The sequence below is a fragment of the Aotus nancymaae genome, unplaced genomic scaffold, assembly GCF_030222135.1.
Source record: "Aotus nancymaae isolate 86718 unplaced genomic scaffold, 86718_ANA_hifiasm-v0.15.2.pri h1tg000036l, whole genome shotgun sequence".
NCBI classification, from domain to species: Eukaryota; Metazoa; Chordata; class Mammalia; order Primates; family Aotidae; genus Aotus; species Aotus nancymaae.
The window spans coordinates 34,407,475-34,425,360 of NW_026988450.1; the positions used below are offsets into that span (position 1 = coordinate 34,407,475).

General features: G+C 34.4%; 1 protein-coding gene across 8 annotated transcripts in view; it reads left to right on the forward strand.

The window, feature by feature from the left end:
* The window catches only part of LRRCC1 (leucine rich repeat and coiled-coil centrosomal protein 1), a 40,271-nt gene that overhangs the window by 10,375 nt on the left and 12,010 nt on the right, over positions 1 to 17,886 (forward strand). For 7 of the 8 annotated variants that reach the window (XM_064384329.1, XM_012471006.2, XM_064384331.1 and 4 more), the window contains 6 exons: positions 7,560 to 7,753; positions 8,966 to 9,113; positions 10,562 to 10,710; positions 14,137 to 14,341; positions 14,918 to 15,057; positions 16,482 to 16,683. In XM_064384329.1, coding sequence (XP_064240399.1) covers positions 7,560 to 7,753; positions 8,966 to 9,113; positions 10,562 to 10,710; positions 14,137 to 14,341; positions 14,918 to 15,057; positions 16,482 to 16,683 — 1,038 coding nt within the window. Of the gene's footprint in view, positions 1 to 7,559; positions 7,754 to 8,965; positions 9,114 to 10,561; positions 10,711 to 14,136; positions 14,342 to 14,917; positions 15,058 to 16,481; positions 16,724 to 17,886 lie in introns of all 8 variants that reach the window. The other variant, XM_064384330.1, reaches the window with a different exon arrangement.

Consider the following 17,886-nt stretch of genomic DNA (forward strand, 5'->3'; position numbering starts at 1 on the left):
AGCTGTTAATCCTTTTTTACCCCTGCTACTGAATCTCTAGTTTTTAGAATCTGTGAACTATGTGTATGAACTACAATTCCTAGAATTTACTGCTATTCAGGTCTCCAACCCTCGTTCCAGCATTCTTGTTATCATCCACAGTGGTGGTGGTTCTCTTGGGTACCACACCTATCTGACTGCAATGGATTACTACTTTATTTTCCTTCTAGCTGGGTATAGGATAGAACGATAGTGGTATAGGTCAAAGAGGCTATTAGTCAAATGTTAGTTTGACTTAGAAATTTTGTAGCTAAGTTATTCTTACTAATTTTTTTTTAAAGTCAGTGTCTTACTCTGTCACTCAAGCTGGAGTATGGTGACACAAACATAGCTGACTGCAGCCTTGAACTCCGGGGCCCAAGAATCTTCCCACCTCAGCCTCCTTAGTAGCTGGGACTACAGGCACATTCCACTGTGCCTGACTAATTTTTAAATTTTTTTGTGTGAAGACTGGGTCTCGCTTTGTTGCCCAGTCTGGTCTCAAACTGCTGGTTTCAAGTGATCCTCCCATCTCAGCCTCTTAAAGTAGTGGGATTACAGGCAAGAGCCACCACACCCAACCTCTATAACTAAATTTTCATAGTCAAAATCTTTTCTCAAATTAGGAAGAGGGAAGGAGTGGAAAATGCGTATGAAATGGTTATGGTTCAGGAGGTTTTTAATCCTGAACTATAATGTATATAATATTAACAATGCTGGATAAACAAGAGATCTGCCTTAGGTGAGTAAAAGTGAATAAGACTGTGAGGATTCTGTGTTTCAGAAGTCCATAAAGATTTCAGTTTGAGCCATATAATACTAGCCTACATATTCTTTAACATCATTGATACTGTATGGCTGGACTTTTGGACTCCTCCATTTCCTCAGGTTTCATCATTCATCTTTTCTAATGGCTGACTCTTCTACCAGTGAAAGAACTTAGATTGAAGTGTAATGATTTTAATTTGAAGTGAACGTTTCAGTTTCTTATAGGCTGCTCTCATTTTATTCTTATGACAACCCAGTCAAGTAGATAGAGATTAATGTATTATTGTCCTTGTTATAATAGATAACAAACTTACTATATATATATCACATATATATAAAAGAAGCTCCAGAGTTTAAATCACTTATTTAAAAGTACTTTGTTAGTAAGACAGTTGAGCTCAAAACTCGTATCTCCTTATGTCCAATCAAATTATTTAACTATATCATGCTTCTTACTCAATTTTGGTGCTGTTTCTTTCTACTTTGTTAACCAAAAACAGGAGTCAAGCTATCTTGAAAGAAAGTTGATTCACTGCTATGTATATTTAAAATGTTTAAGAAAATGACTTTTATTCACTCTCTTAGTGGTGTAAAGAATGAACATGCAGTTTGAATTTCATTGAGCTCTGTATACACTCAAATGATTTCATCTCAAGTATCAATTTATAAAGTCATAACAATACTGCTGTGTGCTGTACTGTAACAAAGTCATTTATTTTTCTTAATCATGGGATTTACAATTACCTCTACTGATTTGGGAAATTTTATATCTGTGAAAAGCTGTTTTGCCTTAATTTAGTTTTTCTCCAACATTCTATTGTGACCATTTTTATTCTTCAGCACATTTGAAAGAAATTTTTAGTGAATATCAACTAGATTCTACCCTTAACATTTTATTACATTTATTCTGTCATGTAACTATCTATTCATCTATCAAACTATCTTATGGCACATTTCAAAGTAAATTACACACATCAGTACATTTCTTCCTAAATAGTTAAGCATACATATCATTAATTATAGTTAAATATTTTTAGGTATTTTTTTGGTGTGAAATACAGGTCTGCATATTTCCTGAATTGAGAATACATATACCTGTTATCTAAATTTCTGTGAATTTTTTTTTAATTGTACTTTAGGTTCTGGAGTACATGTGCAGATCATGCAGGATTGTTGCATAGGTACATACGTGGCAATGTGGTTTGCTGCCTACATTCCCCCATCACCTATATCTGGTATTTCTCCCGTCATTATCCCTCCCAACCTCCCCATCCCTGCTGTCCCTCCCTTGACCACCCTTCTACTGACCGCAGTGTGTGATGCTCCCATCCCTGCGTCCACGTGTTCTAATTGTTCAATACCCACCTATGAGTGATAAGATAGGGTGTTTGGTTTTCTGTTCTTGTGTCAGTTTGCTGAGAATGATGGTTTCTAGATTCATCCATGTCCCTATGAAGGACACGAACTCATCGTTTTTTATGACTGCGTAGTATTCCATGGTGTATATCTGCCACATTTTCTTCATCCAGTCTATCAATGATGGACATTTGGGTTGGTTCCAGGTCTTTGCTATTGTAAACAGTGCCGCAGTGAACATACGTGTGCATGTGTCTTTATAATAGAACAATTTATAATTCTTTGGGTATATACCCAGTAATGGAATTGCTGGGTCAAATGGTATTTCTGTTTCTAGGTCCTTGAGAAATTGCCACACTGTCTTCCACAATGGTTGAACTAATGTTAACATTGTCATGTTCCCTTATGGCCTCTCCCACAAGCAGTCCTCCTCTGCCTCCAGACGCAATCAATTTTCTGATTTTTTCTCTACCATATATTATTTAATACTTGTTTTAGAACCTAATATAAATAGAATCATACAGTGTAAGGCTCTTTTGTGTAAGGCTTCTTTCACTCAGCATAATCTTTTAAAAATTAATCCATGCTATTATGTATATCAGTAGTTCTTATTTCTATGTAGTATGCCATTACATATACTTTTTTATTCCATTATCTTATTGAAGGTTATACATAGCTTATGAGCTGGGTTATTTGAGGTTTATGAGTAGAGCCGCTATGAATATTACTATATAATCTTTTTGTGAACATGTATCTTTGTTTCTCTTCAGTAAACTGCTAGGAGTGCAGTTTCTGGGTTATAGGGTAGATGTATGTTCAGTTTTATAAGAAATTGACAACTTTTTTTCAAAGTGGTTATTCCATTTTATTCCCACTAACAATGTGTAACTGTTCCAGTTCTTCTGCTACCTCACCAATATTTGGTGAAGTTCGCATTGCTTTGATTTTAGTCATTCTAGTGGATGTATTCTGATATTTGTTCTGATTTTAATTTGCATTTCACTAATGATTAGTTATGTTGCACAGTTTTTCATGTGCTTATTGAATATTTATCTTCTGTGAATATCTGTTCAAAATTTTTGTCCATTTTTAAATTGGGTTGTTTATCAATGTTGTAGGAATTTGTCATATATGCTAGATACCAGTGTTTTGTCAAATATATCTAGTGTGAATATTTTCTCCCTGTTTGTGGATCTCATATTCATTTCCTTACTGGTCTTTTGTTAAGCAATAGTGTTTAATTTTGATAAAGTCCAATTTGTCAGTTTTTTTCCCTTTTATGGTCATTATTTTCTGCAACTTTAAAAACTTTTGTGTATACCATAATAGCATTCTCCTGTGTTAACCTCTAAAAGTTTTACCTTTTTCACTTAGTTCTGTGTACATATATGGTTCATTCTTTTCCATATGGATTTTCAGTTATCTCAATACCATTTGTGTTAAAGGCTTTTCTTTTCACTAAATCTTTAAATCAATTTTTTGAAAAAAATCATCTTACAAACTGTAGAATCTAGCTCTGGGTTCTTTTTTTTTTTTTTTTGGTCAGTTTGGGTAAGTTGTATTTTTCAGTTAATTTGTCCATTTCCTTTAATTATCAGTGTAAAATTGTTAATATTCACTTATTGTACTTTTAATTTCTATAGGGTCTATAATGAAAATCTCTTTCATTACTGATATTGGTAATCTGTGTTTTCTTGGTTTATTTGTTTGCCTTGATCAGTGGAGGGGTTTTGGTGATCTTTTCAGAGAATAGACTTCTGGCTTTTGTTAATTTGATTACTATTTGTTTTCTATGTTATTGATTGGTTTTTATTTTTCCCCTCTACTGTGAATTTATTTTGCTCTTTGTTTTCCAGCTTTTTTTTCTTTTTTTTGATACATTCTTGCTCTGTCACCCAGGCTGGAGTGCAGTGGCCTGATCTCAGCTCACTGCAACCTCCATGGCTCCTGCTGCAGCCTCCCAAATAGCTGGGATTACAGGCGTATGCCACCACACCCACCTAATTTTTGTAATTTTAGTAGAGACAGGGTTTCACTGTGTTGCCCAGGCTGGTCTCAAACTCCTGGCCTCAAGCGATCCACCCACCTCAATCTCCCAAAGTGCTGAGATTACAGGCATGAGCCATGGCCCCTGGCTGTAACTTCTTAATATAAGTATTTAGGTCATTGATTTTAGACCTGTCTCCTAATGTAATAATTTAAAGCCATAAACATTCCTCTGAGTACTGCTTTAGCTGCCTTCCACAAATTTTTATGTTTTGCTTTTGCTATTTTATAATTAGAAATATTTTTTAATTTCTTTTGTGATTTCTTCCTTGATCCAAGAAATATTTAGAAATGTCTTGTATTAATTTTCAAACTATTTGTCATTGTGTAGATGGGTTATTGGTCCTTGATTTCTAATTTATTTCCATTTTGTTCAAAGAACATATTCTGAATAATTTCCATCTTTTTAAATTTATTGAGTTTTTTTTAATAGACTGGCATATGGTTTTTCCAGTTGGCTATTCATTGTGCTCTTAAAAAAAATGTGTATTCTACAATTGTTAAGTCAGGATGGTTGCTAGTATTTTCAGGTGAACCATGTCTTTACTCATTTTTTTGTCTGTTCTGTCCATTGCTGACACTTGGTTTTTTGTTTGTAGAGGTGGGGGGTTGATCTAGTTCTATCAGTTGCTTCATGAACAGGTGTTTAAATCTCTGTGATTGTGTATTTGTGTTTCTCCCTTTAGTTCTTTATTTGCTCCTTATGTTTGAATCTCTGTTATTAAGCACATACACATTTATGACTGCTTGGTTTTTTTGATGAAGTTACTCTTTATGATTGTGAAATGTTTCTCTTTATCTAACAGTTTTATTGAGATATATTATTCACTTACCATATGGTTCACCCATATAAATTGTGCAATTCTGTGGTACCCATCAGCAGTCATTACTCATTTCCTTCTATCTCCACCCTCAACCCTAAGCAACTACAAATCTATTTTCTTTCTCTGTGGATTTGCCTATTTTGAACATTTCATATAAATGAAATAATAATATTTAGCCTTTTATGACTAACTTCTTTCATTTACCATATGTTCAAGGTTCATCCATATTGTAGCATGCATCAATACTTCATTTTTATTACCAAATAATTATTCCATTGTATGGATGTATCACATTTTATTTATCCTTTTGTCAGTTGATAGACATTTGAGTAGCCTCTACTTTTGGTTATTATGATATTTCTATGAATATTTATGTATCAACTTTTGTATAGACATATGTTTTCATTTCTCTTGGCTATCTACCTAGAAGTAGAATTGCTGGATCATATGTTTAACCTTTGGAGGAACTGCCAGACTTTCCAAAGTGACTGCACCATTTTACATCTTCACCAGCAGTATGTGAAGGTTCTATTTTTTCCACATCCTTGCTATCTTGTTTTTATATGTTATTTACATTATAGTTATCCTAGTGGGTGTAAAGGCATATTTCATCGTGGCATCCATGTACTTTTAACTTGTTTGTGTCTTTACATTTAAATGGGTCTTGTGGACAGAAGATAGGTGAGTCTTATTTTTAAGTCCCATCTGGCCGTCACTTCTTTTGAAGAGTCCATTAAAATTTAATCATTATTGAAATTGGATTAGGGTCTACCATTTTATTATTATTTGTTTTCTGTTTGTTTTATAGTCATTTTCTTCCTCTCCTACTTTCTGTTGGATAATTTTTAGAAGTCAGTTTTAATTCATATGTTGGTTTTTTAGTCATACTTCTCGAGGTTTTGTTTTGGTCTGGTTACTCTAAAAAAGATTTTAAACAGTCTACTTAGAGTTAGTACCGTATTACTTCAAGTAAAATGTTTCAACATTATTTGCATTTATCTGTGTATAAATCATCTGTGATGCTCTTTTTCTTCTTGAGGATTCAATTTTCCATCTGGTGTTGTATCCCTTCAGCCAGGACTTTTACAACTTTAGTTGTAATGTTACATCTGTGAATAGCAGTCTGTTTCACCTTTATTCTTGACGGACATTTTCACTGAATATAGAATTCTCAATTGACAATTTTTTTTTCAGTACTCTCCCTGGCCTCCATAGTTTTGAGTGCAAAGTTGGCATTAATTCAGATCCTTGACTGCTTGTATGTAACATGCCATTTTTCTTTGGCTATTGTCAAGAATTTGTCTCTCTTTGGTTTTCAACAATTTGACTGCATTATGCATAAGGATGGTTTTCTTTATATTTATCCTGTTTGGAGTTTCTCTATGCTTCCTGAATCTGTAATTTTATGTTTTTACTTAATTTGGGAAATTTCTTCCAATATTTCTTCTACTGTATTCTCTCCTCTCGTTTTCAGATTCCACGTAGACTTTTTGATATCATCCCAAAATTCCCTGAGCCTCCATAAATTTTGTCAACTTTCTGTTTTCTGTATTATTCATATCAAATAATTTCCATTGAACTAGCTTCAGGTTCACACACCTTGTCTTTATTGCCACACTCTGCTATTAATCCCAGTCAGTTTCTACATAAGACATTGTATTTTTCAGTTATAGAATTTCTGTGTTTTACAATGCTATTTCTGAGCTGAGTTTTCTTATCTTTTCATTTATGACAGGGATATTTCTTATTATCTCATTGAACATCGCTATTTGATCGCTATTTTAAAGTTCTTGTTTGCTTATTCAGACATTTGAGTCATCTCAGGTTTGGTGTCCATTGATCACCTTTTCTCTTGACAATAGGTCATTTTCTTGGTTCTTCCTGTGGTGAGCAATTTTGAAGTGCATCCTGGACATCATGAATGTTTCATCATGGGTACTCTAGATTTGGTTATAGTCCTCCAAAGAGTGTTGACATTTTTGTTTTAGTAAGCATTTAACTTGGTTTAACTCAGATTGTATGTTTTTCTTTTAGGTTGCAGTTCAAATTTCATTTATTTTGTTCTTTGCTGGGCCACTTGCAGTCCACCCCATACTGCCCTCTGGTTCTTCAGGCCCTAAAGTCTGTGGTTTTTCCTACCTGAGGTTTAGACACCCTGCATGATGCTTACTGTGATACATTCTCAGTCTAAAACCCATAAATAAATAGAAGCACCCTAATTCTGGTTCATTTTCCAAGTGTCAGTTCCCCTCTAGAATAATCCTATTTTTGTTCACTTTCCAAGGCCTTCAAGTTGTTTTTTTTTAATTTTTGTTTTGTTTTGTTTGTTTTTTATCCAGAGTTTATAATTATCTGCAGGGAAGTCAGCATGGTAGAAGCTTGCTTGTCTATACCAGAAGCTGAATTCCCTCCCTGCCTTTAATTTCAAATATTTCTAGTTTATAAACCCTTAATCATATAAAAAGTTGTAATATTTCAGACAGTTTCCAATTTCAGTCATTTTTATACTGAACTTTTAACAAACTTTGTTGTCTTTTTAAATTCTAGACTTCTAATTCAATAGATAATGTTCCTGAGAAAGACTTGAGACTAAAAAGAGACACAGATATAACTTCTGAAAGTGACTATGGAAACAGAAAAGAATGCAATAGAAAAGTTCCTCGAAGATCAAAAATCCCGTATTATCCCAAAACTATTCAAACTATTAAGCACCACAATAAAAACTACAACTCTTTTACAAGGTACTTGTTTTAGTTTTAGAAATTTAAATAAGGCACATAGAAGTGAGTAATGCTGGCTTCTCTCATGAAGCTATCTCATGGTGATATTTGTTACTTTACTAATATTGAAGATTTGATTTTTCTGCCTAGTAGGTTCAGATTTGCTAAGTACATTCATGTAAATTTATATAAAAGGATCCCTTTCTCTGTGTATATACCTAAGTTGCAAAATTAATGTATAAACCTTCTTATAGCATAAAGAATACTGACCTTAGAACTGGAATACCTTAGTTTAATCTAGGTGTAGTTCAATCAGAAACAATGTATGTGGTTTTAGTTTGATTTGAACTAATGTTATTAGTTCAAATTCCACTGCATTCATTTACAGTGGGAAATAAGACTGGTACAATTGAGTCTACATGACTAGCCTTTTCTCTTTGTAGGCATATCTAGATGGAAAGCCAAGTCCTAGTCATATGATACTTACTGGGTTTAGAATTAAATGTGAATAAGATAAGTATGTTTAATGCCATAAGGACAAGGAACACTGACGTCTATACTTTCATAATTGTGATCACCATGACAAGTGGTTCAGAAATGACTACTCTGGGATGGTTTCAGTAAACTTTTGTCTCTGTAATTCTCCTTTTGAAAAGCATATTTTGCTGTCTTCTTGTTGAATACTTCCATACCTACTCAGTTATATTTTACATACACACACACACACACACACACACACACACACACACACAGCCATTCGGTTCACTTCAAACACTGTACTGTTTTCCAGGACATACCCTGGAATTTCTCTGGTCCTACCAAGTGAGAAAATGTATTAACTTTGATCCATTATGTGTCGATTTTAAACTTTTCACTCCCAAAGAGTAGTTCTATTTACTGTCTTTTCAAGTTCTTGGATATTGTCTTACCATAGTCCTGAGTACTCACAGTACTTTTTAAATTATTCCGATATATCCAAGAATTCTACCCTACCTGAAAATGTTGAACACTGAACATTTATGAACTCATTATCTTTTTTAAAATCTTAAGGCACTCATTAACAGAGCACACCCATTAAAAAATTTATGAAGTAGTTTGTCCAAGTTACTATAATTTTATTAATATTCTTTTTAAAAAAGCTTATTTGCATATACAACTACAAATGTTAATGTTAGAGAAAATGTGAACACTATACTTTTTTTTGAGTTATTTCCTGTGTTTTATTCTTTACAGTTGTAATCATAAAATGAAAACACCTTACCTTAAAGAATTATATGTAAGCTCATCTTTAGCAAACTCTCATATGTTACAAGAATCAGAAAAGCCGAAGACTGAAATAATTAAAGTAGAAAAAAGTACCTCAGAAGACAACACTTACCGGGTATGATTTAACAGATTAAGAAAAAATGAATGTGAATAATTTTAAATACAGAGTCCCAGGAAAAATTAGGCATGCTTTTATTAGCAAAGAGTGTTTTAATTTTATCGGAGTGATGAAAATTGGTTATTTTTTCTTTCCTGATTTCCAGATTTTATGTAACATTTTTGAATGAATGAAAATTGCATTTTTTTAATAGATTTAAGTGAAATCATTTGTTACATGCTTTTGGAGGAAGACACAATTACAGATTTTTTAAATTCTCGTTTCTTAAAGTAGTGCTTCCTACTTTTTTGGGTGTTGGATCCTTTTCAGTGTCTAAAAAAATCTTCGTGTCTTCTCAAAGAAATCTATTTTTACACTCAAAAAAATGTATATAATTTCAAAGTTTTCATGGACTCCCCTGAAACTCAATTTTGGACCAGTGGATCCAAATTAATGGTAGCAAAGAATAAGAGGTGTTCCGAAATTTTTTAATTCTTTAAAATGTGCTCAACAGTTCTCATATTGAGAAACTTCAGTACATGTCAATTCATTATTTTACATTTTTTATTAACTTGCCCTTATGTTACTTGTGTATTGTTCTTTCAGTAATAGAATTGCTACATTTTAGGCTACTAGTTTCCTCCCCTTATTCTCAACTATAGAGGCTTTAATATTGAAAAATAATAAGAATTATCATTATGACTTTGGGCACACTTCATCTTTTTTCTTATTTAACCTATTGTGCCTATGTTTCCCAAGTTACATATTCATTTTTCTCGTGAAAAATCAATCTTTTCTTATTCTTTATCTACCTCCGACATTTGTTTGAAATTAGATCTTTACCAATCTTCATATTCCTTTGTATGCCTTGGTAGGGACTCTGTATCCTAATACAGGGTCTGGCATGTGAGTGCCATGCTATGTGCTGTTTCGAAAAGTGAATCTTATCTACTATGGCCTAATAATAGCAGCTAACATTTATTGAGTGGTTATTATGTACCAGGCACTGTTCTGCACTTTTCCATATGCTTTGCTACCATTAACTTAATTCTCAGCTAGGCACACTGGCTCACGCCTGTAATCCCAACACTTTGGGAGGCTGAAGTTAGTGTATCACTTGAGGTCAGGAGTTCAAGACCAGCCTGGCCAACATGGTGAAACCTCATCTCTACTCAAAATACAAAAATCAGCCAGGTGTGGTGGCACATGCCTGTAGTCCCAGCTACTTGGGAGGCTGAGGCAGAAGAATCACTTGAACCCAGGAGGTGGAGGTTGCGGTGAGCCAAGATCGCACCACTGCACTCCAGCCTGGATGAGAGACTGAGACTCAAAAAAATAATAATAATAAATTTCACTGCAGCTCTTTGAAGTAGGTACTATTATTCCCCTCTTATAAATGCAAAAATTGAGGCAGTAAGAATTAGGTAACTTTTCTAAGTTCACATAACTTTGTTGTTTTCTTTCAGTCCCTTATTGAACAGCTAGATCAAGAGAGAGAAAAGAGATGGAGAGCTGAGCAGGCTGAAAAGAAACTCATGGATTATATTGATGAGCTGCATAAACATGCAAATAAAAAAGACAATATGCATAGTCTGGCTCTACTTACCACAGATAGGTAATAAACCTGAAGATATCTCATAGCATAAAGAATACTGACTTTAGAACTGGAATACCTTAGTTTCAGTGTAGTTCAATCAAAAACTATGTGGTTTTAGTTTGATTTTAAGTAATTTTATTAGATAATTCAGCATTTTATTAGCTTGTTATATCAACAAGAAATTCAGGTATATGTATTTGAGCCCTCAAGCAGGGAGGTATCAGATAAATATTGTAAGTAAAGAACAGCAAGAGACTAGAGCAGTGATTAACAAACTTTTTATGTAAAGTGCCCGATTCTGTAAAGGGCAGGCATTGGCAACCTTTTTCTTTTTTCTTTTTTTTTTTTTTTCCTCGAGATGGAGTTTCGGCAACCTTTTTCTTAAAGCTTCATGGGTCATATTTGATCTCGTCACATACTCATCTTCTGCAATGGACTTTTGTATCACATAGCCCAGTTTCTTAATTCTAATGTTTTTATTCTTCTGTCCTCACCATTACATCTCCCATTTTATGTGGGTTTTTTTTTTTGTATTGCATTCTTTAATACTTTCATTTCATTGTGTGAAAACACCAGCTTTTAAAATTACAATAACTTTTTTTCTGTTTCTTGTAATTATTTCTAATGTTATGCTTTTCCTCAAATGATTATAAGATTTTTAGAGTTTCTGATGATTTCTTACCCTTGAATGAGCACTAGGTTTCTAGACTTGGCATTTGTTAACAGACTTTGGGAAGTTGATCTTGGTTCCATTTCCTGTCTGATTGTGCAGTGGATAATTCTCCTTCTAAAATCTCATTTAGATAAGTTGATGTACACAGTTCACAGCCCAGTTCCCAGTTTCTTTTAAGCATTTAACTTGTAAAGTTTTGTGATACTAATCTGGTATATTCTACCCCACTACATGTTTCTCTGATCTGTTTGTTGTACCTGTGGAGCATAAGGACAATTATAGTACCCAACCTGTGCTGTATGAGAACTTCTATAATTATGAAGCTATGATGCATTATGTTATTCCTAGCCCTTTTACCACTACCCAGCAACTACATGCCTTATTTATGTTTTACAAATGTCTGTCTGAATTGATACAAGAAGATACTAGGTGTAGATGAGGGTACAGGATGGTTCAATTAAGAGTGCTCTACGAGAAGAAATTTGGTTAAAAAAGAGTGCTCTGACTACCTCAGAAAAACAGCACCCCTGCTTTCAGTAAGTACATAGGTAACATTATGTAATGACAGATTTATAGATACCCTGTGACTGAGTCATGGACAGGAGGTAGAAGAGAAAGGATATGTCTTCCTTTTTTCAGAATGGAGCAGTTTCATGAGACAAAGCCTGAGTATTCTAGGAATTGTTTTTAATTTCAATTTAGTTCCATTTGCCTTATAATTGGAATTATTCCCAGATTTTGGCATTCTGTTATCTTTTGTTTTCAGTCGTATGTGTATGAATTTTTACTTTATTCTGTATTCCAGGTATTGAGTGGGATATTAAGAGGAAGCTGTGTCTAGGGCTGCTAGCAAAAGTCCATTTAAACTGGAAGACTTTGGGCACACTTCACCTTTCTTCTTACTTAACCTATTGTTGTGCCTGTGTTTCCCAAGTTATATATTCATTTTTCTCATGAAAAAGCTATCTTTTCTGATTCTCTTTTATCTATCCCCCGCCTGCCCACGTTTGTTTGAGATTAGATCCTTACCAATCTTCCTACTCTCGTATGTGCTGTGGTAGGGACTCTGTGTCCCTAATACAGGGTCTGGCATGTAGGTACCATGCTATGAGTATATGCTATTTCAAAAAATGAGTCTTATCTACTATGGTGTCTTTATTATCCAGACCTCCTTGAGGACCAGATCTGTTCCTCTAATTATCTACTAAAAATGCCTTGCCTGTATTCCTCATAAGTTTCTTAAGATCATCATGGCCTCAGGTGGGCTCATTCTTCTTCCATATTATATATTTCTTGCCCTAATAAATGGTGCCTATCCAGCATCCAGTCATCAAAACTATAGAAATCAAGGAATCTTTTTTTTTCTTCTTGCTTCTCATATCCCAAATCCAGTTGATATTGATTATCGTCTTTAATGCTGTCTTTATTCATCAATTGATACTGATACCATTTTAAAAGATGTTGAACTGTCTCCTCTGTATCCCAAACTGTTACCTTTCTTTAGGCTTTTATCTGTTGCTTAGATGACAGCTCCATTTCTGCTTCTCTGTCTTCCCTGACCCCTACCCACATACAGTCTCTCTCTCTTTCGTATAGCATACCAAACAGGAGTTGAGAGCATGAACAAAGGAAGACCAGTTTGAAGAGTACTCTTATTGAAGTCAAGAAGGAAGGTGATAAGTACAAGAACTGGAAAAATGATCATAGTGTAGAAGTTAATGGATATATTTTTAAAGTATTTCTTGGAAATTACTTTGGGTTGGCTGCCTGGCTCAGTAGTTTCTTCATGAGGATGTGTCTTTGTCAGTATCCCTTTTGCAAACAATAGACTTATACTCTGTCACCTCAACCACCTGTCTGTAGTATTTGGGTAAGGGGTGAGCACTTGACCTAAGCTGGGTAAACATAATGCCATAGCCTGTGGCCACAGTGATTGGTTCATGGAGTGGACATATGAATCCAACTGGACTAATCAGAGACTTGTCTAGGACTCATTCTAAGTTGAGTTAGAGAAAGATAGTCTTTCCTGTTTGGTTCAGAGCTCTTAGAATATGATCCCAGAGATGTTTGTAGTCTCCCTCCTGTACCCTTATCCCAAACTAAAGATGCTTACATGACACTGTCAGGACTGCCTATATCTGATTTCCTAGAGTCTGCTTTTGAAGCCAGACCCTAGGATGGTGTTATGTTCTTGGTTTCAGTGGTCCCTCAAGATAGTGCCACCCCATCTTTCTCTATGTTTGCTTATGTGGGTCAGTAAATACTCTTTTTATTTAAACTAAGAGTTTTCAGTTGTAATAAAAGGGTTCTGACCAGTACAAAGCTGGGAGGAATACTGAGTGTCTGGGTTAGATACAAGAAGTCAAAATTGACTTATAGGTTGCTGTTTATGTAGCATATCTGTTACATCACCTTATAAATATATCATGTCTGTTCCCCCTGTGAGATGCTGGGTTCCTTGAAGGCAGAGAAGACTCCATCTTGTTCATCTTATTCACCTGCTTGCCTTTAAATCCATATCTAGGACAATGCCTAAGACAAATTGTTTACTAAAGTTCTGCTGTTGAATAGTAGTTTTTATGAAATATTTTCCTTTTGAGCATAATGTTAGGTTCAGGAGTAGGGGAAAGACACACTATTTTTCTGCCAGTTTTTACTGTAATTAGAGTTTGAAACATACTTCAGATCTTCTCTAAGTTTTAACACTTACTACAATTTTATCATTTTTATATGTGTCATATACTTAACACCACATATAACTTCTGCTTTAGGCTAAAGGAAATTATTTTTAAAGAGAGAAATTCCAAAGGACAACTCGAAGTTACGGTTCACAAACTTCAAAATGAAATTAAAAAACTGAATGTTGAACTAATGAAAGCAAAAGATCAACAAGAGGATCATCTTACACACCTAAGAACCCTGGAAAAAACATTAGAAAAAATGGAGAGACAAAAAAGGCAGCAGCAGGTGGCACAGGTATTTCTGTATTTTAATGTATCGATGGCGTAGATTAACACAAATTCATAGATTCTGTCTTGAAACAAATTATACCACTTAGTAACCTAAAAGATGTGAGGCTGTATGCAAAAATTAAATTGCTGTTAATTTAACAGTCACATAGCCTGTTGAATTATGTCTAAATTAGGGCTACTAGCACTTAACACAAAGCAATTAAAAAGAAAAGTTGATGGAGATGTTACAGGTAATTAGGCTTTTACTCTGAGAGAGCTGGCTTTTAAAAAGGCTTTTAGGTAGTTGAAGGAATTTCATTTTCATGCTTTCTGAATGAAAATTATCGTTGAAGTCTGTGATGCAAATAAGCAATAGTTAATGCTAGTGTATTTGTTCTTTCCAAGGCTGTACTTTGTGTGACCATAACATCATTAATTTACTAAATTTTGAAAATCAGCTTAATCACCAGATTCTGTCATTTAAAAGGGACTTTTCTTATAGAAACTGACATTAAAATAGCAGGTTATTTTCTAAATACTGCAGGTTATTAAAATAGCAGATTATTTTCTAAATACTGTAGTTGTGTGTTATTTTTCTCAGATAAGACTGATCCAAGAGATGGAACTCAAGGCTTCAGCTGCTGATAAAGAAATATACTTACTTAGAACTTCCCTTCATCAAGAAAGGGAACAAGTGCAACAACTTCGTGAACTTCTTGCATCGAAAGAGCAGGCACACAGGTAAATGAAAAATGTATCAAGAATGTATTGGCATTTAAAAATAGAGAAAGAAAGCTACTGGTTCTCACCACCAGTATTTAAAGATAGTGACTGAGTATTGGTGAAGTCTGACAGAATTCGTTGGTGAAAATGCCATATTTATGTGTACATTAGAATCAGCCCTATAGCAAGAACTAGTAGCTAAAAAACAAATAGGTAACTTTGTTATCAGTATTTGAGGTATAGATGTATAACAGTATAGCTTATTTTTCATTTCTCCAAACCCAGCTAAAAGTTGGTCTTTATATAGAGAGAAAATTTGTAATTGGCCTCCAAGTAAATTAATTAGTAAATTAATCAGTAAATTAATTAATCAGTATTCTTTATTCCTCTGAAAGAGGGGGTCAAGGAACTTTTTCTGTAAAGGGTCACAGAAAATATTTCAGGCTTTACAGGCCGTACCTAACTTTGCCTTTTTGTACTTAAGTGCTACTTTTGTAGCACAAAAGTAGCCATAGATAATATATAAATGAACACCATGGCTGTATTCCAATAAAAGTTTATTTACAAAGAAAAAGGCAACAGGTCATATTTGGCTGATGGGCTTTAGTTTGTCAACTCTTGTTCTGTAGAAGCCGTAGTAATTTGAACATTTTCAGCTTATCTATTTCAGTTATCTATGTACTATCTCCAGTGGAATTGTATGATTGTCATATGTTAATTGTATGTATTCCCAAATCTGTTTTGTTTTGTACCTACATAAACTTTAATGCATAAATTTTGGTGCTCTGGGGAAAATGGTCGTCATGTATAGGAGAGACAACTATAAAAGATAGGGGGAAAATAATCACAAAAATCTAGAATTTTGTACTTAGTTTCCTTTACAGATGTCTTTTAAGTTTTCATTCCAGTTTAAATAAACCAAAAACTGGAAATAATGGGTTTCACATTATGGGTTCAAGTAATGCAAGAAAAGTAGTGGGGAACCGTAAAGAACCAACTCACATTTAAATTAAAAACTGGCCCTCTATCAAAAGATTAGTAAATAACTTTACACTTTAACTGACTTTTTCTATTAACGAATCACCAGTGCTAATTAGACTATATTTATTGCAAGTCAAAGACTCGGCCAAAGTAGTAGATACAGTGAAGCATTTTATGTAAATGTGCCTGAAGAATTTCTGAAGCCTTAGAATGATTCTGAACTATCTCATGAAGTTAAAATTTGACATACTTCTCTTATCCCCATCACTATTAAATACACAATCAAATAAAACTCATATTACTTGTACCTATCTATGCCCAGTTACTGTGTTTGAAAGTGAAAGGCTGATATTGAATTAACAGTAGTGAATATAGAATGTTAAGAACTATGTAAAGACCTTTAAAATGTTTCTTTTCAAGTGAGTATCATCCTTTGATCTTTATGTGTTTTTTTACTCCAGGAAAGAACTTGAAACAAGGAAATTTTTTACTGATACTGAGTTCCAGGATGCCTTAGCTAAAGAAATGGCCAAAAAAGAGAAAAAGCATGAGCAAGTGATAAAAGAATACCAAGAGAAAATTGATGTGTTAAACCAGCAGTATATGGACTTAGAAAATGAATTCCGTGTTGCTTTAACTGTTGAAGCCAGAAGATATCAAGATGTAAGAATTGGCACCCAGCTCTTTATTGAAAACAGAATCAGTAAGATATGGTTTGATGAGAGGACTTTGTTTTAGAAACATAGCTGTGTTAAACGTTGGCTTTATAATGTTAAGTAAAATATATAAATTCTTAGAGGCCTTAGTTTCCTCAAATAAATAATAGCTACTCTTTATTGCTCTTGCAAAAACTAAGTAATATTATAAATGTTGAAGTCAAGAGAGCATTGGAATAGGAATCAAAGAACCTGAATTCCCTCCTATTACTATAGAGCAGGGATTGGCAAAACTGAAGCCCCCAGGCCAAATATGGCCCACTGCCTTTTTTTTTTTTTTTTAAGTAAAGCTTTATCGAAACAGAGCCATATTTATTTTTTACATATTATCTATGGCTGCTTTTGTATTACAAAAGCATAGCTGAGTACTTTTTTTTTTTTTTGAGCTGGAGTCTGTTGCCCAGGTTGGAGTGCAGTGCAGTGGCATGATCTCAGCTCACTGCAACTTTCGCCTCCTGGATTCAAGCAATTCTCTCTCAGCCTCCTGAGTAGCTGGGACTATAGTCACACACCACTACGCCCAGTTAATTTTTGTATTTTTAGTAGAGACAGGGTTTCACTATATTTATTGGTCAAATTGGTCTCAACTGCTAACCTCAGTCTCCACCCTCCTCAGTCTCCTAACGTGCTGGGATTACAGGCATGAACTACCATGCCCGACTGTAGTTGAGTACTTTCAACAGAGTTTATATGGCCTGGCCTGTATAGCCTAACAGTTTACTATCTGGCACTTTCTAGAAAAAGTTTGGTAACCCCTGCTATAGAGGAATAATTGTGCTCCTCAGACCAGTCCCACCCGGTGTGCACTAGATCCCATTTCCTCCTGCCTACTTAAAGATATGGCTTCAGTAAGTCTTCTCTCTTGCTCTCATACATTGGCAATTTTTCCCTTTATATTGGATCATTCCCTTCAGCATACAAACATGCTTTGATTTCTCTCATCTTAAGAAAACTCATTCCATTTCTTCCTTTGACTACGTTATTTCTCTCCTTCCATTTGCAATAGAACATCTCAAAATTGTGCGTTTGCTGTCTGATTTCTCTGCTTCTCTCCAACCTGCTTTCATCAGGCTTCTCTCGCTATTGCTGTGCTAACATTGCTCTATCAAAGCCACCTGCAATGTCTACACTATGAAAGTCATCAGTCAAA